Genomic DNA, 25,205 nt, shown 5'->3' with positions numbered 1-25,205 from the left:
ATGAAACAGTAATCCACGCGACTACATAACGCGCGCGTTACGAGAAGTAACGAGATACATCAAATCGTTGAGTCGTGCCCTTTTCATTGTCACGGTTAATTGCGGCAGTCGGTATGCGTCAAACGAAAAAAAAATGAGAGGCATTGCGGGATCCTCGTTCTTTTTATAGAATTAACGGATTAATACAGCGCTTGTATATCACCAATTCCCCATTGGCATAACCCTAAAGTGTACTTCGCCGAACACAACGTAACACACGATCATCAACACCTCGTTTCTATCAGGCAAATAATGCTCTTGTACCATTAATTGAGTGCGTTTCAATTGGCATACTTGTCGCTCGTTTCGAGTGCTCGCAAGAAAGAGAACGACGAAGAATGGAAATCGCCGTCGCAAATGAAAATTTCACGTTTCGCATGTCGAAGGCTCACGAGGTTGCTTATCTTGAAGTTGGAAGGACAATTTAGCTTTGATTGTATATATCAAGCACGACTTGGCGCTTGCCAGCATTCGCGAGAGATGGTCGCAATGTGACTTGACTCTTTCGTCATGCCATCGCGCATCGGCAATGTCTCTTTCGTGCCGTTGCATTTGTACGTTTCCAACAGAATGCCTCGGCGACTTTTGCAAAAGAGTTCGTTACGACGGTGAGTTTATGAAATATTAACGAGATATTCAAGTCACGTTGGCCAGTGTTCGCAGTTGCTTTTTACGCTGCGCTTTGCAATGAGAAAGAAAAACTATGCGTTCTAAACAATCCTGTTTGTTCGTTATTGCATAGAAAGTCATTCAAACCCTATTGTGTGTAATCTAATAACTAACGTTTTCTTTCTTCATCTCCAACACGCAGCGTTACAATGAAAAAACGTAGAGAGCTCATCTGAGTTTGGCTAGTCGACATTGACAAGGTGAGCTGTCTATGTACAAATTGCGCAAAAGGATGCGCACGAAACGTGCAGTGACAAAGGTGTCGAAAGCTTACCTGATCGTGACGGCGAGGAGGACGATTATCACGCCGACAAGGACCATGGCGATGAGGACGCCGCATATCATGTACACGCTGTCGGCCGGTGGATCTGCAACAAACACGCGCCAATCAGCCAATTAGAAATCGCTCCGATTGCCAAGGAGATAAGTGCCGGAAGGTGAACATTAATTCTTTTTGTTTTGCCTTCAAACGCGTTAGCGTTAAGGAGGTGCGCTTCTTTTTCAGCTGGATAGCGGCACTTGGCCGGCTGCTGCGCGTCGATCAACCGATAAACGTTGACGCCTCGAGGGCTCGCTTCGGTCGACGTCGCGAAATTCGAACTTGGATGCGTCGCTCGGTCTCAAGCGCGTCAGTAGCCTTGCCACTGTAATTGCAGCCGGCTTTTGCGCAAGCGATGCGGCTGCTGCGACGAAAACACGAGCGCACCGATACGTCGGAGGACTCGATGTGCGAGAAACATGGGATAACAGAAAAAGAATCCTACGGCGGCGCCGCGCATTGTGGGGAGCTCTTCGGCCTTGGTGGTCTCTCGCCGTGTATGATCTGTCGTGCGAACCATTTTCCTTCCATCGCGCCGTCAAGCCGCTTTGGGCGAGTTATCTCGTGCCACGCTTGCTCCGAGCTTCGCTTGCTCCTTAGTTCCTTTAGTTTTCCTTTAGCGTTGGATGTTTCGTCGAGGAAACGCGCGTAATTCAATTCATTCCGAGTACACGCCAGTCCAAGTCAATTCGTCAAACTATTTGGCGATCGAACCCACCGTCCGCTTTTTGCGCTCCTCATTCATACGTGGCTCGTTTGATAATCGCCGCAACTGCGCCGTTATTGCAATATATTTTTAGCCGTTGTGGCGTGTGTGTAAACGTCACACACGGCAATCGAAGAGTGACGCTCGATAAAAAATTGACGCTAATCACTTATCGACTGCGCCGCAGCGATCGGTCAATTAAGTTGTACATCGACGTCGTTGTCCTGGCGTATCGAAGTTTTCATGGCGTGCATGACTACCTGTGTATCGAGGCCGTTAAATCGCTATCGTCTTTTATGTGTGCCGATCAGGCGGCTAATGTATCGGAATGACGTCAGATTTTTACAACGCAAAAAGACAATCGCTTCGTTAATCGATCGATTATAACCACAGAAAAAAATAAAACACACGATTCACCTTGCGAAAATAGGAGCAACTTGCTGATAACCGTTGCTCGCGAGAAGTGTATGTTTACCCATACAGAAGCGGTAAAAAAGAACCGTTCGGCCCTCGCACACATACATACGGAAGAAAATAAGTAGGCTGTCACGCGCGCCAACTTTTCGGCGAGCAGAGAGTCGACGCTATACTTTCCTCGTTTGGCTTTTCGGGATAAGGCTACTGTACGTACGCTCACGGCCTGCTCTGTAACAGAATCCTTGCGAGCGTTTCGTGTCATCGGCCAAGTGGAAAGAGACGTTACTAAACTAACACTTTCACTCTTTAGCGCCCACGTCTGTACACGACGCACGCTTGCGTGGCATCGATTGCAACGAACTCTTGTTGTTAATCTTGCCTTTGATAAAACGGTAAAAGTTCGACTGCGTCAGCTTCACAGCCGAGAGTTGATTAATTCTATTTCGACTACTTTTTATTGGGAACGCTTAGGCGCGCCGAGTTTCATAGAAACTATTCGCCAATAGGTTCGAAAAACTTTCATTGGCCCAAAATCGCAATGGACCACACACGCAGACCTTCTCGGAAAAAAAAAAAAAAAAAAAAATAGTGGCAGCACTCTTTTTTTGGTAAGCATTCGACTTTCGCGGCTCCGCCGTGTGTGTGCCCGTGCCCGACATACATCGAGGCAAGAAAGTTTTACGCGGGTGTCGCAAGGACATGCTCACAAACGCAAGCGGAAGATCTTTATTTTTTTGTTTCGAGTTGGAGGCACGCGCCGCGAGCTTTTGGAGCATCTCTCTCCAATGACCTGTTCGCAGTTGAGTTTTTTTCTCTTCTTCTGACACGAGACGTTCGTTGAAAGCGGATTAAAAGAGCATTGCAGATAGACGAGAGAGGGAGAGAATAAGCGCGCGCGCGATTCGTTTCGGCTCTGCGGAGCTTTTGACGTTAATTGAGTTTCTTCGCGCGTCGGAAGTTTCTCCGAGGTTCTCATCTCGCTTGCTACACCTTCCGACACAAAGTAGATTTACATCAGCGAGTTGCATAACTCTTTTGTGGGGTTTACATAGTGAACGTTGTTTGAAAGAAGTTCATTTATGCGATAAAAAAAAAGTGTTGCCACTCGCGCGGGAATTTAGTTGAAAAAGCAATCTGATCGGTGGGTAACAATCGATTTTGTTTAGAGTTAAAGTTAAAAACAAGGAAGATAATTTGGTCTCGTCTTATTTCTAAAAAGATAGCGTTGGATATCGGGTTAATCAATACAGAACTTTCATTTTGAAAAAAAAAAAGAAACAAGCAGATCTTAAAAATCCTAACGTGATCGTTATCTCGTCGCACTAGCCCCGCTCTCTTTTTTCCTTCTTTATTATTAACTTTATCGCGCCTCGGTATTTATACACGATGTATGGCATTGAAGCTCGTCATAGATTTTTTCTCCTTTGTTTTTCACCGAGAGAGCGAGCTTCTTGTTGATGAAAGCTCAATGCGCATACACAAGTCCAAGGAAACGAGAAAGTTGAGGAGTTTCCTTTTTTTAAACTTCAATAACAGCTGCTGGCTTTTATTGAAACCGAAGGATATATATTTCTTAATGAAAGCCAATTCAGTGATACGTGGACAATGACATTCGCGATTATATCAATGAGGATATCGATCAAACAATGTGAACAATTTTAATTGGTAACGTATATCGAGATTTGTCGCATAGATGATTATGGAACGATTTAATGGGAATTACGAGAAAATATTGACGGATATACGGTTATATACGGTGACAATCGATTCCGCCTGTTCTTCTTACTCTATCAGTCTATAAGTACGCAAGTAATCGGCTATAATTAAATGAACGGTCAGTAAGTGGTAATTCACATCGTATTCTTTATTTCGTGGAGTACTCTTCAAAAGCTTTCGATATATAGATTTGTACTCGGAAAAGGTACAATGTGAGTCAGCTCATATTATTTCGAAGCTGATTGAATTCAGATTGTTCTTATTAGTTTATTCAGAATGCGAAATTACCTGATGGCTAATCAATGAATGCACTCAATCATTTGATTACGAGTCGGCTCGTAGCGAATTTATGAAAATTGGCGCGCGCCTATGATTCCGAGAAAAATCACTCGAGCCGGTAATACCCAAATGTACTGGTTGCAACCGAATGTAGCTTGCAGGTGAGGTCATCACTTTGGTAATGTTGTATCTCTCGCTTTATCTCTCGATTTACTATTGGATAATACAAAAGTCACGTTTATAAATAACTCTGAACGCACCTGACAATTAGCTGTCATCTCGAGATATCGCGGCCGTTCAATCAGCTACTTTCAGTGCTTCGTAGCTTTCATCCAGCTGTAAGCTACGTAGACGGCAACAAACGATCGAGAAAGAGAGAGAGAGGGGCCACCTGCGAAACATAATGCTCACGCATATGCACACAAGAAAGCGAATCGCAGCAGCAGCAGCAGCAGCAGCAGCAGCGCAGCTGAACCGATTGATCTGTTATTCGACGATTGCGTTGCTCTCTTTTAGCTCGTTGCGAGGCGACCGCAAGTGGAGCAATGATGTACGTATTGCGAGCGCTAACGGCTCGTTTCGCATGAATTGTGCTGCGTATGGGAGAAATTCGCGCTTAGAAGTGCCTACAGAGTGAGCATCGTTCTTTGATGTTTAGTGTCGCCGTGATTCTGTAGCCGCGCGATCTCTCGGTTTTTGCGACATTCACATTTGGGGAACGAATCGCAACCGCTCGCGACGGCAGCCCAAGGAGTGCACGAGCGAAATTCGCATAGCCCTCGTTTCCCGACAACTAGCGATGCCCGCGATCGCCAAACGCGATATACATGCGTTTCGAGAAAGTGCGCAGCAGCAGCAGCGTCTAAGCTGCAAAGCTTGGCGCACATGAAAAACGAGAGCACGCGGGAGCGAACAAAGCGCATCCGCGTCCAGTGCTGCAGAAGAAGTCGAAGGGGCTAACGAACTAATGACCATTCCCGGCGAAGGTCAGGCGGAAAAAGTCGTCGGCCTTTCAGGTTCGACGACATACACACACAGACACACACAGACACACACGCAGCAGCAGCAGAAGCAGCAGCAGGGATGAAAGCAAGTTCGCCAGAAGGAAGGGAATAAAAAACATCAGCTACGACTTTAGAGCCGTTGCACACCTGCCGAGGCCTCTCGCTCTCTCTCTCTCTCTCTCGGTTATTTTAGATTCCGTCCGTTCCTCTTCTTTTTCGTTTTCTTCTGATTCGCTCGCTGGCCTGGTCTTAGCGGAGCGTTTAGAGGGTCGACGATCGCTAAATTCTCTTCCAGGAAGTCTGCCCCCTACTTCCGTGGAATGTTTTCGGCTGAGTCCGCCAACTTCTCTCAGTTCTAACTTACTTCGTTAGTTAGTTTTCCGATCACTCAATTAGCCGAGCATCAATGACGCGAATGCCGACTGACCATTTTCTTAGCATTCACAACAACGACAACGCAAAAGAAGAAAGTCTCTACTTGTCAATTGATTCAATTTCGAGATGATGAATGATACTAAACGTGCCTTGAAAACCTTGATGGCGGTTATACCAAAGCGCGACCATTTTAACAAAACGGTCAGATCGTTTGAAATTTATCTGCGCGCTCGCTCGCAATTCATCACAATTGCCGCCGATGAACAATGACATTTCTTCGAAGTTTACATAATGTCGCTGCTGCCGCGTGCCACTGCTGGCTGTCAAATATATGCCACGGCACCGAATTACCAGTTAGAGCTCAAGGTTCGCCAGGCACATGTGCCTGTGAACGTACGGAAGAAATTTCAGTTTTCTCGACCTACTTTTTCTCTCTCCGATCATTTGGAATTGATCGGCAACACGTGTTTTAAAGTGGTAGAAAGCAACGTTTTCGATATGTTTCTGTCGATCGTGATTTTTTTTTCCACGCGACAGACGGCAGAGATCGAGTTAGAACTGGTTCCTCAGCAGACAAAAAATGAGAAAAAAAAAGCTGGAGAAGCTAGACACGCCTAGTCATTCATCTTTCTTGTCGCGGCTGTTAGTGGAGAACGAACGAGCGAACTTTCGAAAAAAAACTGTCTATTGTTCGAATATCGGAGAACGTAGCTGATTATTTAGCCAATACTATTTCGGTACTTGTGCAAGCTTTATTGTTTCGTTAGTCTAACCTCGTTTATATACTTCGTGTCTCAATTTAGCCTCTCACTTCCGCTTCGCACTCAACTTTTATCAGACCAAACAAAAGAAACAAAAAAAATTACCGCGATTTATCTCGAAAAAATTCAACAGACTTTGCACTTGGTAATCGCTAATTGAACGAGTACCTCGCGCGATTAACAGCCAGCTATGCAGGCGCATTATTGTCAATCGATGAGTCGTCGATCGCACATCCCTTTTTTCGCGAAGTTGAGGTCGTCGATGCAACGCGATTGTTCGCGCGCGGCGCACTATGCCCAGGTGACGAGAGGGAGAGGAGACCTCGTGTGGCGCAACCATCGTTTTATTTTGCTTTCTGAGGTCGTCGCGTAATCGTTGCGTGCCGCTCCGCGCAGCTTGCGCTTTGCCTGCAGAACCGTGGAAGCGCATCAACAGACGCTCTCGCTTTCTACGCACGAGCTGCACATGCGAACCCGTGCCATGACCAAATATTTTGCGCGTTCGGGCCATTTGTCCGCCTCAACTGCCAACTTGCCCGGCACGAAGAAACCACGCGCTCAAGCTTCTGTCCGAATCCACCAGCCTACAGAGCCGTTGATGCACGGACGTTTCCGCGTGTGACGTCCGACCGAACGTGAACATTCCATGTCAAGGTGACATTTGCTGCTTTTCTCGACGGCGCTCGTATGGGGCCAAACTTCAGGAACTGCTTGGTTCTCTTCGGGCTGGTCATTTGATAAATTACAATGGCCATGAACAAAAAATGATGGGATGTATTTGCGGCGCGGGCGTTTGCGATAACATAGCTTCGGTCGCGAGTGAAATGTATCGTTGCCTCGGCACAACGGGGCTCTGACGTGTAGCCTCATCGACTCGACACACTAAAAATATTCGTCTCATCTGGCGAGCGTCTACTTCTCTGCTGTCGTCCCATTATTATTAGCTGCAACGTTGTATAATTACTAAGGACTTCGCGAGAGCTCGCCACCTATAGTTCAACAGTTGGCGCGAGGAATCCGAGACGTAGCTTGCACGTTGGTCAACGAAACGCTCGTGTATACATCGCTCCAACAAAGTTTGTTTTGATTTCGAGCGCGCGAGCACAGTCTGCGGTTAATCTTTCGCGTGAGTTTCGCGTTGATTCGATTTTAATATCGGTATAATCAAATAATATGCACCTGCAATTAATCATTCGCGCAACGCTGCTAAAAAAAGAAAGATCTCGACGTGAGATGTAGTCGACAGCTAGTTTAAATCATTCAAAGTTACGCTGCGTGAGTGTAATATTTTTTTTTACTAAATCATTAACAAAGTAACGTCGTATTAATATGAAAATGCTGCTTGAAAGTGGTAGAGAGACAAAGACCGTTAGAGTTTCCAAGGCCAGCAAACGACTCGACTGCCGCCGCTGGCTCTCGCTACTTCGCGATAACGAGGTGAAAATAAATACTCCGCTCGATTAACGGTTGGTATGGTATTACGTTATGGCGTGATTTATTACTTTTCTCGCTCGGATATGTATACATGACATTATCATTCGCAGAATCTAACCATAACGTCTCCTGCAGACGTAAACGTTTTTCGAGTAAAGGAGCTTGAAAAATATGCCACCCTCCCGTGAAATGGCTACGGGCAACGTAGACGTAATGGAGTTTTGCCAATTCGCGACACCCTTTTAACGAGGCACAGTTCCTCATGATTAGGCAATCGCACGGATTTGTGCATTTTGCATTTTGCATTTTCTCGCTAACACACACTCGCGAGAGGATCACGAGCGAAGCGCGTGCCGCTAAATAGAGAGAGAGGGAGAGAGAGAGAGAGAGAGAGAGAGAGAGAGCTTGAATTTTGCAATTTTCGCTGGATTGTGTTACTGACTAAATGAGCTTTTCTTCCTTGATGTGACGTCAACTGAATCGTCTGACCTGGTTAAATTTCAACGGAACGAGGAGGTAAATTAAATTTTCAGAGTGTCACGTTTTGTCGCCCGCTTCGAAATAAAAACGCGTCGCGTTAGATCACACATTCATTATAGCGGTGACTCACTGAATGGTTTTCTAAATTCCAGATTGAACCACTTTCATTGACTTCTAATACATGTTTAGTTTGATACTTAATTTCAATCAGTCAACTTTTCCTCGTGCCACGCAAACACAAAGAGTAGCTTCATAAAAAGCAATTAGCGCGTGCGATTCAGCGCATTAACGCGTGCATCGATATTGCTGCACATAAAGAAGGACAGAAAAACGCGAACGACGATTTTTTCATCGACGACGCAAGCAACTCGAGCTTTTTTTTGTTTTTCTTGTATTCCTTCCGTCCAAGGAAAATGAAAAGCCCACGCATCATCCGGTAAACCCAACTGAAGCCCACTGTGGATCGGGTAAGGAAAGCTCGACCTCGATCTTCTCCCCATCCGTTTAGCGTGGGAGCGCGCCTCCTCGCAGACGTTAAGTCCCGCGAATGCACGACAGCGTGTTGCGCCCGAGCTCAAGAAAAATGTGCTTTTGGGGGGCAGGCCGTGAAAGTAGGCCAGCACGTATAGACGCCGAGGAAAACCGCGATTGTGCATAAGGCATCAGTCGATGCTTTCGCGTTCTCCTAACCTGTGTTCGATGCAGCAAACTTGTTTATCTAGGCAGAAATATCGTGTCTCCGAGCACGTATACACCTTTTTCTCTTCATTTGCAAGCCATTTGCAAGCCTCGATTGCGTGGCATAATACGATGGCAAGGATGGAGAATTCTAGGTTTCCTTCAAGACGCGTGCTTTCGACGACGAGGATGGCTAAATTCGGCACATGCGCAAGACAATTTATTTGTTTCTTAACTGTATTAACTATAGAATTTGTTTTTAGAGGTGCCAAGGACAAATAAGTGGATCGGCGTTAACGCTGTTGTTCTTCGCGAGCGCAGCGTCGGAGAGGGAAAGCGACGGCTTGCAAATAAATCTGGCAGCGCGTAAGCGAATGAGCGAGGAATCGGTCAGAGTTGAAGAAAGAAAGTAGGTCGCTATAGGGAGGATGCGAGCAGACAATCGCGCGAGTACGAATTCGCACTGAAAGTAGACGACGAGGATGCACAGCACAAAAAGAAACCGTTCCGAGACACACTTGTCGTCGGCTGAAAATAGAACGCACGAAGGCTTCCCAGAGGTAAACAAGCTGGAGGTGCAGCAACTTTTCCATGCGCGTTCGAGTGCTGCCCGTCTCTGCCGGGGTACAGCCGGGGTATCCGTGGCAACAGCAGCCGCCCCTCAGTCAGCCCAGCCACCGTCGCGCGCCACGAACGGAAATTCGAAAATGCAGCCCTCGCCCTTTCAGCCTTGCCTTGCCGTCGATTCGCGGCTAACATCGATTGTTCGCCACCCCTGCAACCGCGCGCAGCGTTACATATGTAGGCCACCGCGGAGGCGAATTTAGGTTGTAGGAGGGCTAAAAGTAGATCGTGCTCGGGCCAAAAATATAGCTGCTTATGATCAGCGAGAAGTTTCAGATGGATTCGCAGGAAACAGCTGCGAGAGCAAAGTGCATCTTGCGAATTTTGCGCTGGACGCGACAGGCCTGCTAGACGAAAAATGGGCGTTGAGTATCGACAATTCGTCGCGCGCTTTGTCGATTGGCACGCCGGACGCAGATGCGCGACGTCGATTTTAATTGAACGTCCGAGGGAGGCGGCTGTTCGCAACGAGCGCGCGAGCGGAAAATTTCGTAGGCGGCACAATAGAGAAACGACGACGCCCTACACGCACCGCCGTGTTCCATTCTTAGCACATCGGCAATAGCCCGGTAAACGAAAGCCATCGAAAGAATCGCAAGGACAGCATGCGTCAACAGTTGCGTTGAGCACGTGATCAGCCGTTTGCCAAAGGGAAACCCTCCCTTGGCGCGGAAACTTTACTCCGAATAAGAAAGTTTCCATGCTGGGAGCGAAGAAGCCGGCGGTTCGACTGCGCGCACGCATGTAGTGGTCGCGTGGCGGCCGAGAGCCACCCTTGGGCTATCGTAGCGACACGTGCTTCGGCGGCCTCGAGGCACAATGAACTTTTGGAAACCACGCTCGCGATAAGTCGCGTTGCACTCAGCGGTGAATGTGATTAGGAAGCCACGGGGGCTAATAATAAACTTGCCAGACTCGCCTGAGCTGCAACATATGCGATCGCAGTAAACTCGCAGCCACGATGCCAGCTATCAGATATCAACTTGCGGTTTCTTGCTCTCGAGAGAACGTAAGCGGCTGCTCGAAAGGTACCTTTTTGCGTCAGCGTTAGCCTCGCTGATAAAGCGTATATATGCATCGACGGGAAATTGTGGGAGCCCGACCATGACACCACGTGCTCGTAGACAATTCCAACCTGGCGTGTTATTGATAGCTTCTCTTTCGGAAAGAACGAAACGGAAAAGCCTTCGACGTTCGTAACGTCACGTACAGTAATAACCAAGGATATATGTGTATTCAATTAATTATCAGTTGATAAGCTTTCCGTCATCTCTCGAAAGTCACGCAATAAGCCCTTTACGCGACGAGAATAAAATGCTTTTCCCCCGATATCCATCAAATCAGAGTGTTTATATACGAGGCTCGTCCAATAAGACCGTGACTTCTCAGAAGATATGTTATCATAATGTGTTTCGTACTTTAAGAGAGTCCCATCTAGTATGAGTGCATGTACAACTACTTGAATTTTATTTTATATTGCATTTACAAAATCATGAAAATTGAAGAAGAGCTCAGGAAAAATTATGGAGACTTCCACATCAAAACTGATTTACTGAATTTCATTGCGGCTGTAAAAATACAAGTGATGATGAGCGTCCTGGTCGTCCAAAAAAGGAGTCAAGAATTTATCGATAAATTTCATGATATTGTACTCGTCGATCGTCTACTAAAAGTGCATCAAATTACTTAGACTCTGAATATTTTCAATTATTTCAGTGTGATACACATGGAACATTTTTCATGAATGATTGGGCTCGAGGAAGCTGTCTGCAAGGCGGGTACCGTGCTTACTCACAATTGATAAGAAGCGAGCATGTTTCAATGCCATCCAAAGGAGTTTGCGACGTTACGTTACTGTTAATGAAACGTGGATTCATTATCATACGCGAAAACCTGCGCCGAATAAAGCAAAGACGGTACGATCATTCGAAAAATTCATGGCTATCGTATTTTTGGAAACCAACTCATGTAATAATAATTGATTACCTACATACAAGAAAAAATATCATAAGAGAATATTATAACGTCTCATTTGATGGAAAATAACAGTTCCTTTTCATCACGATAATGCACCGATTCGCAAGAATTCCATTGCGACCGCCAAATTATTTGATTTATGAAGAGGTAATTACTGCGACAAGTGAATATTTCGAGGAATTTTATAAAAATGACATTACAGAGGGCAAAAAAAACTTGAACGCCGATGTAATAAATGTATAGAGTTAAAAGTAGACTATGTTGAAAAATGAATTGGAAGTATTTAAATAGTGTTTTTCATTTCAAAGTCACGGACTTATTAAACGTCCCTCGTATTTATTTATATATATCATCAGCAGTGTTCTTGTACCCCTTCATCACTTGCACGGAGCAATCACCTCTCCGCAAGAAGAAGACTTGCCTACCTTGGCTCGTGCAGGGTGAAGAAAAAAGCAAAGAAGGCACATCTTCGCCCGTGCAGTGGCTCGGTTTTCTATAAATAGCGAAGGAGGAGTGACCGAGCAAGCCGATAGATTAGCTGTTGCGAGGACGAAAATAGACTGTGTTTTATCGTGTTATCGTCGTCTCGTATCGAGGTAAAAGTTTATATATAGCGTGTGCCATATTAACGTTATATTAATGGATGCCCGGCGAAGGTGCAGTGTCCATTTCTGTCGTTTCCTCGGTGGAATACCGACAATTCAATTAAGCGCCACTGCATTGTCCGTTTATTTTCGTAGATGGTCGTGGACTATTCATAAGTCGCCACCTGCGTTTCCACTCACCTTCGCTTTATAATTGTATTGCCGTAATTATTTTTGGCCTGACGCAGGTGCGCTAAAGCTCTGGATTCAACGTGGCTGCGATGATATTAATGGACGCGAACGAACGGTTGACAGGTCACGTTGAGAACCAGAGGATGCTATTTATGTGACCGTTTTACTGAAATAACAGTGTTGCTCTGGTTTATTAATCAGATTCGGTTGCAGATTATCACTGCTGGTTACGAATTTTACAATTTTGAGCGACTCTTGTAGACACTTTTTCGAATACTCGCGCTCGGTAAGAAGGCGTACATCTGTTTTCGCCAGTGCGATGGAATTTTTTTTGTTAGATAAAACTTTATCGTCTCTCGCGGGATAATTCGAAAGTCTTTTGACGTTTTCTTTTTTTGTTGTTGTTGTCAAATTCGATGATAGAGCAAGCAAACAGCGATGATAATATTTCTCTATCTTTGGTTCGATAACACGACCTTTCTCGACGATGTAACACCATTGCCGTGAGACACGTAATCAGGGATATACATTAGCTAGTTTGATAGATTTAAGGAAAGAAAAGAAATTGTCAGCTGATAATTGCATGAGCAAAATCGGCAACGATCATGTATTCAATGGTTGAGAGTAAAAAAAATTTAATAATTACGCGTCAATGAACAAATTATCGTTCTCTTTGCGGTTTACAATAGTTTTAGTTTAATCATGAAAATGTATCGGATTAGATTTGATTGCTGTACTTTTGAAATACAACTGATGAATTTTCCGAAACGCACTCGTTCTCGGTTCAATGCCTTGCTTTGCGTCACCAAAAGCACGACTCTCCGCGATTAGGCAAGGCCAATAGCGCTTTTGCTTCGTGTACAAACAACAAATTGTGACAATGGGCTTCGTGCGAATTTCTTTTTTACTTGATTGCATCGTCTGAGATTGATATCGTAATATTTGCGACCGATCGAAAGGGTTTTTCTTTGCTTCTGCATGAACTTGAAAGCTCGATTACTTTGATATAGATTAATTAATTTGTTATTGGAAGCTTCCGATTGCGTGAATATTTCAAAAACGAACGTTCAAAGGTGTACGTTTAAAACATTGGATGGAACTAAATCGACTGATTGGTCAACGTTAAAAGTAGGAATTTGAAAATAATATGCATTACATAAACCAATATGAAAGAAGCAACATTTTTGTCACCCATGATAATAATATCTTTGAAAATAAAATAATTTTATCGTGTCTTCACGAAGAAATGAATAGCGTGGCTTATTATATGTGAATTAAAGGTAAGTGTCAAATCAATAGATAACTATAATATAAATAACATTTTCTTAATCCCACAGTTGTCTATCGCAGCAGCTTAATCACGGCTAATTGCAAAAGCTGTCACAACATCAACTCGACTAATATTAATTAGCTCGATATCCGCGCACACGTAAAATTTTTCCGATACACATTACATGCGGTGAATTGTCAATTAAACGCTTCGGATTATGACATACTTATGCGCATATATGACGTAAGACTTGCATAACGCTGCATGAAATCGATGATTGAAAAACTCGTTAACCCTCTTCCTCCCCCCTTGCCCCTCCCCTTCCCCTCGAAAAACATTGCTTGCGTGTTAATAAATGCTAATAAACTAACGCCTTGAACTTACAATTCGCGTTGGAAGGAATGAAAATCTTATCGAGGCAAGTGTGCCACGACCTTGTCGAGGCCCTTGAAATCCATAACCGATTTACATGGGCTCTCCCGCATGTATGTGCGTGACATTAGCAATTCATTGTCGTGCCACTTGCGAGCGATAGAAAAACAAAGAAAATTTCCTCGGCCGATACACGCGCAAGCTTGAAAGCTATAATCTCGCGCGAGAGGGCTTGATATTGTTATGAAACTAGCTTAACAGAACATTCCAGCAGTTTTTATGCAGGTGTATATAGCTCTGATGCATCGAAGTTTCTGTCGAGTTATCTCGCCATAATCTCGCATTTAATTTAATCAGCATTGAATAAAAAATGCGACGTTAAAAACAACTCGTCGTACGAATTTTTCTCATCTAATCGACGTTGTACAAGATACGCGGCAAATTCCATTCTGCATACTAAGAAAAACTCGACTATTTACAGGCTTCTTTTGTAATATAATTTAGCAGCCTTACCGGACATCGCCTGTCTATTACTTCCCTCCGCGAACCGTTTATAATGTAGTTCGCAGCAGAAGCTCGCGCGTGGATGTTCGCGGCGACCTTGAAATTCGAGAAACACACGTCATTTCCTGACAGACGGCTAGGTGAAAAAAATCTCGTGACGTTACTGACGTCAGTCGACGCGAGACCCATCTGCGAGCAGTCGTAAAATATCATCTCGCGGAGATGCGCAAGCGCGCGAGCTTTTTCGATGCGGCTGGATAATAATCGACTGCACTTGCAAATGCGCGCCTGAAAATTTTCATGTCTACGTCTGCGTTCGAGTCTTTCCTTGAAATGTCCATTAAGATATTGCACGAGTTTGCTGGCGGGTCTAATCGCGAGAATTCAGCCATTGCCGAGCATCAGAATTCTATTTCGAAGCTCACTCGAGATTCCTCATCACCAGGCTGTGCGAAGATGATCAAAATTTATTTGTTGAAGAAACTTCATATCTCGAACAGACGAGAGAGAGAGACGCTTTAATTTCCTAGCTTTTTTTGTATTAAGCTATCATGCATATGCACAGTGTAATCAGACGTGATTAGACATTTAAAATACATTAGAAAATCAGATAATTATTTGCAAAACTGCACGACTCTCTCGCACGAGTGCATCCAGAATCATTACGTCATCACCAGCAAGTGTAGATTATATTTTTTTGTCGCTTCTTCTCGCCACACTTTGCGCGCTCAACAATAAAGCGAAACATATTTGCATTTTAATCGATTGCCTTCGAAGATTATCTTTTGTCCTCTATCGCCTGGCTACGTGAATATCGCTTGAATCATATGAAAGAAGCGAGCAAATCCACCTGCTTATCGACCGCAAATCATTGATTTTCCACAACTTGTCGATTTCGCGCTTTATAATCTTGTTTTTTTTTTTGCTTTTCATGCGTAACCAATTCTCTAATGGAATTGATTCGACCTTTATGTACCCGACGAATCGGAGTTCACAATAAGAAGCTGATATCTTCCACAAGTGAAAATTCAAAAAGAAAAGCGACAATATTGTTGTTGATTGTTCTAGACAGGTGCCGCACGTCGCCTTCATAACAACTGGCTAATTGCCCGAATATTCATCAGCCTAATCGCTTAGCACGTGTCCCTGATGGCGTTGGCGATAAGCGTGCTTTTTTCTTAGAGACGGTCCATTTGCACTGTATTGATCGTCGCGTGAAAAAAAATAATAATAATAATGAAAATTACGCGAGTCTGACGCGAAGCTTTTAAATCGATAATCGTCGTTGGCGCCGATATTATCGGATTTAAATATTTGCACATTGCGGCGCCCGCGGGGAAAGGCTCACTAATGAGCAGCAAGATATATAGTCATTAGTTGCATCAATATCCTGCGCCGGAGTGGTGACACACACATCTTCTCTCTACACGCTAAGCGGATTCTGACGCGAGCTTTTACACAATGCATTTGCCGATCGAACGATTTGCTTTTTGTGTATGGCTTTACTGGAATCCGTTCCGGCTCCTTGATCTTTCCACGTTGCGCACTTCAAATGAATAATACTTCGAATCTCCTGCTTGACGCTAAAGCTGCTTATTCAATTCAAAAATGAGTTTGATCCTTACTCTTAATCTTGATGAGTACTACAATCTAACCGGAACAAATGTCTTCAGTAACAAGCTTTCAAATTGGTCTTAATCTCATAATTTTGTTCTCGACATCGACGTGCCATACACTCGAACCAGTAAGAAAAGGCAGAGAAAACAATGGTTAGGAGTGCGCGTGCTCGCGCAAGCTCGACTCAAGGTAATCATCGAGGAAAAAAGAAGGGAGATGAAATATTTATGAGCCGTCGATGCAGATTAGATAAAAAAACAGAAGTGTGTGCGCGGCTCACGTGCGATCGCCGTCATGCGTGTCGCTTTCTCCGATTCACGTGGAATTAAGATGCTCCGAGCCGCAACTCGAGCAGGTCAACCAGTTCAAAAGGGTGCACGTGCAAGTCAAAAGTCAACGCTCCGGTGTGGCTTTTCATCGCGCGCACGCGCATGCGAAACTTGAGATTCGATTGAGAATGCCACTTGGGAAACGGAAACTCCAGCACGCCAGGTAAGAGAAAAGCTCCGCGCGAATGCGTCTGCGATTGAATTCGCTCAATGGAAGGTCTCGACTTTGAGAAAAAAAGGAAGCAAGGTCGAGCGACTAAAATTATTATTTCTAGTTAAGCATAGTATAAACATACGACACCCACGCAAGATAAGAGCTATCTTACGAAGTGATTCATTAACAAGACGCTCAAAATGTAAAAGTGCGCATACTGCAAATGCATGTATCCTATAGACTTGGATGACGGATACTCTGATGCCCATTTATGTCTCTAAAGCCAAACCATTGCTTAAGACCCTCTTTGACGTTTTCTCAACCCCCCCCCCCCCTTTAATCTCAGCCACTATCTTATAAACAAATCAAAACTGTGCCACTGCGCATTATTTTGAACGGAAAGATAAACAAAGCACGCGCGAAGTCACGGAAACGAACGGGGGTGGTGGCGATCGCATACTCGGCAGAAAAATCGGCGCTCGCCATTCATTTCTGACGCGCGTGGGCTTGTGTAACGCGATCGCGCGCGAACAATGACTGTTTTCTTTTTATTTATTTATTTATTTATTTTTTTAGCTCGTTCCTTCGCGTCTTTGGCGAGCTGCGCGAGACTCGAAAGGAGATTGCGCACACGCGCGAAATTTTCAAACTAGCGTAGCCAGAGCTTTCGTACAAGGAAAGCAAAAGCTGGCCTTCGGTAAACACGCATGAAAACGCCACCAGCTGCTTGCGGTTTATTTGAATTGGGAGGGAAGTAAAAGGACTTTCCGTTTTGTGAATATAATTAGACCTGAAATTTAGGACGAACGGGGAAAGACTACGGTTATATGGGCATTTTGCATGCAAGCTTTTTAATAAACGGTAGAGCTCGCTTCTTTGATTGCTGCCATGACACGTGTGCGTCGAATAATACTTGTTTCTGTGTACTCGCGCATCACGCTATCGTCATCCATATCAATTAATATCATAACATGCACCCATCGTCGATACGATATACATAGACTAAAAATAGGCCCCTTACACCGTTAAATTGCGTAATGAAATGAAATGTGAGTCATAGAGAGTTAGTTGCTAGAAAACCATGTATATAGATGTTTGTCGTACATATACACGAGGTGTGTTATAGCGTATACAGGCGATCGATGAGTGATATAATGGTTAGTCGTAATCTTTTGTCTCAGGAAAAGACTCACCGAGATGCGACAACGATTGCAAGGAATCTGTAACAAGTAAAAAATATGGTTAATTGTGGCTGAAAGTCAAAACACAGGCAAAGTCGAGGTGGGGCTGCGTCACAGCGTTAACGACGATCGCGCGTATGCATACGGCGTCACCGTTGCTTCAAGCTCAGGCATCGATCGCTTTCAAGCAGCAAGCAACGCTATATTCTCGAAAATCATTAGATTCCTATAAATACGTACGATTCTCGAAGTCGATTTCTTTGTCGCTATACCTTACAAAACTCTTCCATTACGTCTGTTCGGCTATTTTTCACGTGTAACAGTATGGAGAAGAGGTCTTTATATATCGTGTGCTTACATTGCGCACAAGGATAATTAAAGTTATCGAAAACGAAGCTCTTAGTCACTGGCCGTGGCTAAACTACGTCTTGGATTAGTTTGGTGAAGCGCATTTCATTGACTTTCGTCGGACACTTTCACGTTTGCTCTACTGTCTTCCCGTCAAATATACAACAGCTCTAAGGTCTTCTGCGTAAAACTCGATATTCCTCAACACTTGTCAACTTTTCATAATGTTTACATTAGCAAACTTGATCAATTTAACGGCGCTGTTCGGCGTCTCACTCGACTATGCCGCGCAATCACTCGTGAATGACTATCTTTTCTTTGAATGATTTTGCGCGAGTAACGCTGAACTCAGTGCCGTTCGATTGATTCTACGTACGGCTTGAGAATAACAAGTTGATGCATCCCCCGGCCAAGACAAGTACACGGAAGCGAGTGCTCAATGACGTGCCCGAGCTTCTTCAAATACGAGACAATCAATCGCAGCACGGAACAATAATCCAAGCGATTCTCCTCACTGTCCGCGTCGCGTTATAACAATCCAGGCCAGTGTGTGCGCGTGCATGCGTGTCTGTTTGTGTGTAGTGGGTTAAAATAGTATGGCAACGGCAGAGCAGCGGCACCGACTATTAGGGTGGGCCTCGACGGCCTCGTCGACGGCGGCATGTGTGACGCACGGCCGACTTCTCTTTCCTCTCGTGCCCTGCGCATGCATTCCGAGGGCGCTCTACTTTGGGCAGACTGGGTCAACCGCGCCGCGCGAGCTTGCGAGCCGGCCGAACGCTCGTAGGACGCCTTGTCTCTCGGCTAGACGCCTCTCTCCTGGCTTTGTCTCTCTCTCTCTCTCTCTCTCTCTCTCTCTCGATAAGAAGTTATACTTTGCTTTCGCGTCGCGCGCCTGCTATTGTTTCTGGGCATGGCCTCGTCGTTTTCACATTTTTATGGCAGCTTTTACAATTGTCGTGCGCGCCGCGTTCGACGATAATTTTAACTACCGCGCGCGCAGTGCGCCATCGTTTTTAGTTCGCTTGCTCCGGAATATATTTTCGTCGCCACATCGAGCTTATTTTTAATTTAACTACCGACGAGGAAATAATTATTGCACTTCTTCCTACGCGCAGACGCAACGAGTCCGCTGCAGTATGCATTCTTGGGATCGCAAGTATTTACATTCGATTTATTCGTTTGTTTATTTGTGGCTCGGAGCTACTTCCTATTATTTTTTTTTGGGGTCAGGGAGCCTTCGAATAAATTTCACCAGCCTTTTGCCCAAGTCATTAAAGTGTGTTGGCCACACGGTCCATTATACGTTTTTTCTGCTGAATATCTGACATAACTGGTCGCGTGTTATGCTTGACAAATTCTAGACATTCGTTGGCGGCATGAATCACAACAAGAAAAAAAAACTGACGAGCCGTGTAACAGATTGCATATTTGTGGTTTCCCTTTCGACTTCTTCTCACACACATCATCGCTTGCATGTGAGTTACGTGTCGTTGAGTAACGTTTTCAGCTGAATATTTGAAAAATTCTTGGCATCGTTACCTAAAGCCCTGCGAGTTTTCAACGTGCAAGTCGATTCTTGTCATTACACGTGAGCATCGTACGCCTCTCGTCAAAGCAAGTGAACGCATCGCAAGAATTTTGAAAATTTGCGAGGAAAAGCCAGCAGAATTGTAGAAATGTCGATTAATCGAACAAAGAAGAAGAAAGGAAAACAAAATCGTAGACAGTTCTTCTCTGCACTATGAGTTGCGATAACCTCTGAAAACGAGTGCACGCCAAGGTCCATAGGTTTGCAGCGCACGTGTGCGTCGCCGACAATCTGGACACTTCACCGCCGTGCATTTGAAATAGAACTATTATTTTTGCAGCTCTCTCTCTCTCACTCTCATCTTTACCTAAATGACTCATTTATTTTTAGATGGGTAGCTTCGTATTATCTGTTTTTTGAGCCAATTGAACTTTAAAGAGATAAATAAATGACCGGCGCCGACGAAGACAGAAATAAAGTTTATGACGACGATGACCCGAAGGCCAAGTAATCATGTTTCTGTCGGCAATTCATTCCGGAATTCCAAATTATCGTAATTAGGTTTTTTCACTATCCCCTTTGGATAATTACGACTTATGCAATATTAACAAAATTGGCGCGGCAAGCTCACGACGAACTACATAGTCTTCGCAGTTCTGAAAGCAACTAGTATTGCTCTATTTCTTTATTTATTTTAATAACCTGTTTTTTCTTTTTTTTCACCTGGCTTTAGCGTGAGTGATGAGCTGAGTACACAACAATATTCGAGAAGAATCTTTCTCGTGATCCGCGTTACATAAGCTGATAACAAAAGGCGACGAGATTTAACGATCTACAGTTTGAATTGTAAATTTTTAAAAAAATAGCTCGTTAAATAAATGTTCAAGCGCAAACAAGTGCCGGCGATAAACCAATGCTTAAGAAAACAAACTTTCCGCAGCTAGAGTAACGAAAAAGAAACAAGAAAAGAAAATCGGAAAGCAACAACTCGCGCGCGAGAAATGCGAAAATATCGCTTACACTGAGACCGTTGGGGGTCGTTGCGTCACGACAAATGATCTTTGCAAGTGACCCTTGATAAGAACCTGTTATACGTAGAGAAAGCTAACGAACTCGTCTAACCGAAGCAATAAAATCTTCCAGACAAAAACAATCAAGGGGATACGGCGACGCGTCGAAATTTCGCAAATTGGCGAGACACATTTGGCAGCCTTGTTTCTTCGCGACTGATCAAAATTTATTAGCCGATGATTTATATATAGGTTCGAGCGCGAAGCTCGCTCTTTTGTAAGCAGAGAGCTACGCGTGCGAAACCTCGTGATTTTACGCTGATACTTTCACGGCGCACGGTGTTTCGTGTAGTTTTGCAAGCGACGCACATGCATACGTGCAACAAAAAAGCGGTATAGAGCTTGCGAGGTTGAGTCCTTGACAATGTACATGGATGAAGTGCAATGTCGCGGTCGCATGAGCTGCGGTCGATAACCGTCATCTAAAGTACACACGTACACGTCAATGTGAATCGGTAGCGGCCATTCGCGAAAATTCCTTGACCGAATCGCTCGATATGTTACCTGCACATCATGGTAATTACGCGCGGCGCTTACTTTACCTGCTTTACTTGGTTATTGTTTTCCTTATTTCTTTCGGACATTCCGACATTTATTACCGAAAATCCTGCTGCGATGATATTGCGATGATATTTGGAACAAGTAGGGCATTAAAAATTTGTGTGTCACTCGAAACCAAATATTTAATAATCGAATTGAAAAAAATAATACTTAGATCAGAAAAATCGAACGCACTGTTTGCGATGCTATCGACAGGTGAAAAATATTAAAAGTATTTTTAACCCAGCAATTTTCTTAATGGTGATTTTGATCGATACAGCGTCATAACGTAGCGAGCTACGTCAATGAGATTATTGTATAATTATAATTGATGAAGAACCATTAACATTGGATGGCAAACTCAGTGCTTGGGTACCTATATCAGAAGAAACATTACAACGGAGCAAGAAGCCTTCGAATACTCTTGATACGCGACATCGACCACGAATAATATTTGCTACAGAGAAATTCTCGAATAATCCGCTGGAAATTTGTTTGCAGCTCGCAAATATTTGAAGCTTCACGAGCTTTGCCGCGCGTTGACAAATAACATTCCGCAGGCCGTTCGTCTATCGATCGACGGTGCATTTCACACGATTTGATACGCTGCCAATCAGATACCTTTTGCGACTAAACAATCGTCGCGCCGTCATCAAACATTGAAAGGGGATAAACAGAGGATATCGATGAATCGCTGACGTTGAGCTTTTCCCTGCGAGCATTCATAATTCAAAAATCCGCTGATCAAAAGCGCACGCGAGAGAGACGAGTTTTGCGCGCTCGTCGTCATCGCGTAGCCGGTCGAAGCGCGACCTTGTATCATAGGAGAATGTTCGACCTCCAGGTAAATCATATAAGAAGTTACTCCGTGGCACTTGTCGATTAGTTTCGTTGTTCTCCTCTTTCTTTTTTTTTATTTCCCGTGACGTTTTGAGGAAGTGGAAATTTTGACCAAAATAGCGCAGCCCTCGCAATGTTTTGCGTTTTCGACTAAATTTAACATTCCGACATCGATGTAAATCCTGCCTGATAGAGGCAAGATACGATCGCGGATTGTTTTTATTATAGTCGTAGAGTATCTACGTCACGAGACGCCTAAATATTCCGTCTACAAGCGTCATGTGAATTTCCGAGGATAACTGGATTACTGCGCTTTCGATGTCAATATCGGTTCAATGATGTTTCACGGCTGATCAAATGATTTTCAAATCGTTCTAGGCTATTTGGAAATACGCAAGGCAGTCTGTAATGTTCGGGATCGTTGCTTGGCAAGGCAACTCGGAGAGTGCGTGAGAAAGAGAGAGAGAGAGAGAGAGAGAGAGAGTCCGACACACGGTAAGGATCGGGCGGCGGTAGAAGTCTCTAATTTGGCGCGTCTGGGCTTATGCGTCGGCGCTCTTCTTCTCCCTGTGATGCGTCGGTGAATATGCGCGGAGGACATTCCCAAACCGAAATGGAAAGGCCACGTGGCCCCACGCATCGAGGAGAGAGGAGCATCGCTGGGAAGAGCGTGCGCGCGCCAATTTAGAGGACCGTACGAAAGACAAGCGGCTAATCGACCGAAAGGGGATGTGGCATGAGGTCATAGGCAGCAATGGCTCTTGATGATGGCGGGAAATATTCAATGTCGCGCGTATGTACGTGTGCGCGCGGCGTCTAAAGCGACTTGTTGCTAGGCGCGTGCGATCTCTTGCTCTCCTCGAGGCCACCAACCGTTACGGCGCACATACACACATAATAAGTGTCAGCTACTCCACGGAGCCAGAAAGAAAGAGAGAGAGAGAGAGAGAGAGAGAGACCCAACAAAGGACCATTGTTGCTGGAAGATCTTGGCAGCAAACTGCATGCAGTCTCCTTCGTCTTTTTCTACGTGGACTTTTGGCAAAGCTCCTCGGCACACTGCTCGTGATGGTTAATCCAACGCGCTTTTTGTTCGCTCGTCTAAAAACCAAAAACATCACTTGGCCGTGAGCGAGCTTCTTTCTTCTCCTTTTGTCACGCTACACACGAGAAATGTACAGCTGGCACAAATGGATACGCATGCGGGTGTGACATTACCATAACGTAATTGCCCGAATCTCGTGGTCGCGTCATTCATCCTGGTGCCGGTGCCACGAGGAACAGCGTCCGGATTCGCCTTCTCTTTTGACGGTAAAATGCGTTAACCGAACTGCGCACATGGTTATTTATAATCGATCGACTCTGTGCGCGCGTATGTTTTTCCGGGGAGCTTGCTGCAGCACGGTCAATGGTGTTTCATCGTTGTCGCGGCTCTATCGTTGATTGCCTCGGAGGAGGCACGATTGCGACAAATCTTGCACGTCGACTGCATCTTCATTCGATCGAGCGTTTCGTTACTGCAAACACACCCTGATGCTGGCTAAATGATGCCATTGTTCCGTTCCCGCTCAAGTGACAAACAACAATTAACCTTTGATTATCTTCGTCGTCGCCAACTGGAGCTGCGTCGAAAACAAGCAAAAACTTCACAAGTCGCTCCATTAATCTCGTCTCATCATAACGCACGCTTACGCATACGTGCGCCTAAATATACACACTCAGACACATTGAGAATCGTGGGACAAGAGTCACGCGGACTCGCGAATTCAGGAAGCAGCTGCGTGCCACGCGAGGGTTAATCACCAATTGAACCGCGCTCAAGCTTGATATTGATGTATGTGCGTGTGTGCGCGCGTGTACGTGTATATCTTTGTATATGAATACTCGCTATCTACTCTTTCTTTCCTTTTTTAGGGGGACACGTACATATGCACGCGGAAAAAAATCCCTAGTGCTTTATTCGCCAACGCAAGCGTAAGATGATATAGTACTATATATTCCTTTTTCTCTTTCGACGCGGCTTTTCGTACATATAGAGATAAGAGACAACTGATGTTATGCTTCGCTCGCGCGCTTCTCTAAATTGGAAAAAATTAATAAAAATGATACTCGCTCGTCAAGAGAGTTTAGCACAGCGGGACATTAGTTTTACAAGAGAGCTTCGATATTTCGTGCAAAGGCTACGCCAATATTGTTGGTATTCCAACTAAAAGTGAGTTCATATGCAAAAAAATATTGATATACGCTAGATTAAGTTATTTTATTCAATGAAAAATTGTACATAATTATCCGACAAATCTGAAGCTATTAAGGCTAAATGAATTATTTAAATATTTTGTTATGCAGTTAAAAAAATCGATTGTAGTTCCAAAAGATAACGATGGACTGTTTAGCTTCGATGTGGTTTGTACGTGATCGGTAAAGCACTTCGTTTCGTTTCGTTTTAATGGCTGTGGGTACCTGAGGACTCCGATGCGCCACAATTCAAATTTGAGGGTAAAGCACTGAAGTGACACCTGTCAGGTAGATATTTACGGGCGACAGGTGTCGCAACGGGTAATCGGCACCAGATAAGCGCTGCTTTTATCACTGCAGGTAACAGGTGGTTGTCAGTCGTTGAAGTAGCAGTCTGTTTTATCGTCTCTCACGTTCAACTGCAGGGATATTTGAAGTACGACTCCATATATGGTATAAACTTATATTGAGTTATCTGTTTTACCGATCACGGGTAAACCGATTTTTAAAATTTGATACTATGTCAGTGGTCATTATAATTAACATTCATGCTACAAGTACTATCACGAATACTTTTGTCGCGTCCATTCCGTCAATTCTTTCATTCACTGATAAAATAACAAAGAGTATATAAAAAGCGCGCAAGCCGATAGTAAGATGCATTTTTTATTTAATTGTTGCATTCATTAACGAATTATTCGATAAAGAAACTTATTTCCTATAAGTCATGCAGTTAGAGTAAGTAAATGATAAAGTTTCATTTTTAAAACACGCGTTTATCCTTAGTTTTTCTATGTTCTAATTAAAAACAAGAATAAAAAGTTACTCACTCGTATCATTTTCTGGTGATTGAATACCTTCTCCTACATCCTCAGACGCAGTAGATAGCGCTACAACAAACAATTAATTGATTATTATTACCTATACACTAAAATATGTCACTCGTTACTTTCAAGCAAA

At 44.3% G+C, this 25,205-nt stretch overlaps 1 protein-coding gene across 6 annotated transcripts in view; it reads right to left on the bottom strand.

Moving 5' to 3' along the window:
- The window catches only part of LOC131668249 (uncharacterized), an 87,557-nt gene that overhangs the window by 12,369 nt on the left and 49,983 nt on the right, over positions 1-25,205 (bottom strand). For 3 of the 6 annotated variants that reach the window (XM_058942268.1, XM_058942269.1, XM_058942272.1), the window contains exons 2-4: positions 25,076-25,135; positions 17,694-17,720; positions 983-1,076 (exon numbers count right to left, since the gene is read on the bottom strand). In XM_058942268.1, coding sequence (XP_058798251.1) covers positions 983-1,076; positions 17,694-17,720; positions 25,076-25,135 — 181 coding nt within the window. The remainder of the gene's footprint in view (positions 1-982; positions 1,077-17,693; positions 17,721-25,075; positions 25,136-25,205) is intronic. The other 3 variants (XM_058942270.1, XM_058942271.1, XM_058942273.1) reach the window with 1 other exon arrangement.

The sequence above is a fragment of the Phymastichus coffea genome, unplaced genomic scaffold, assembly GCF_024137745.1.
Source record: "Phymastichus coffea isolate CEN01 unplaced genomic scaffold, Cenicafe_Pcof_1.1 PCOF00075, whole genome shotgun sequence".
Lineage (NCBI taxonomy): Eukaryota > Metazoa > Arthropoda > Insecta > Hymenoptera > Eulophidae > Phymastichus > Phymastichus coffea.
The sequence above is the reverse complement of the archived record's forward strand: the minus strand, read 5'-3'. Positions and strand labels throughout refer to the sequence as shown.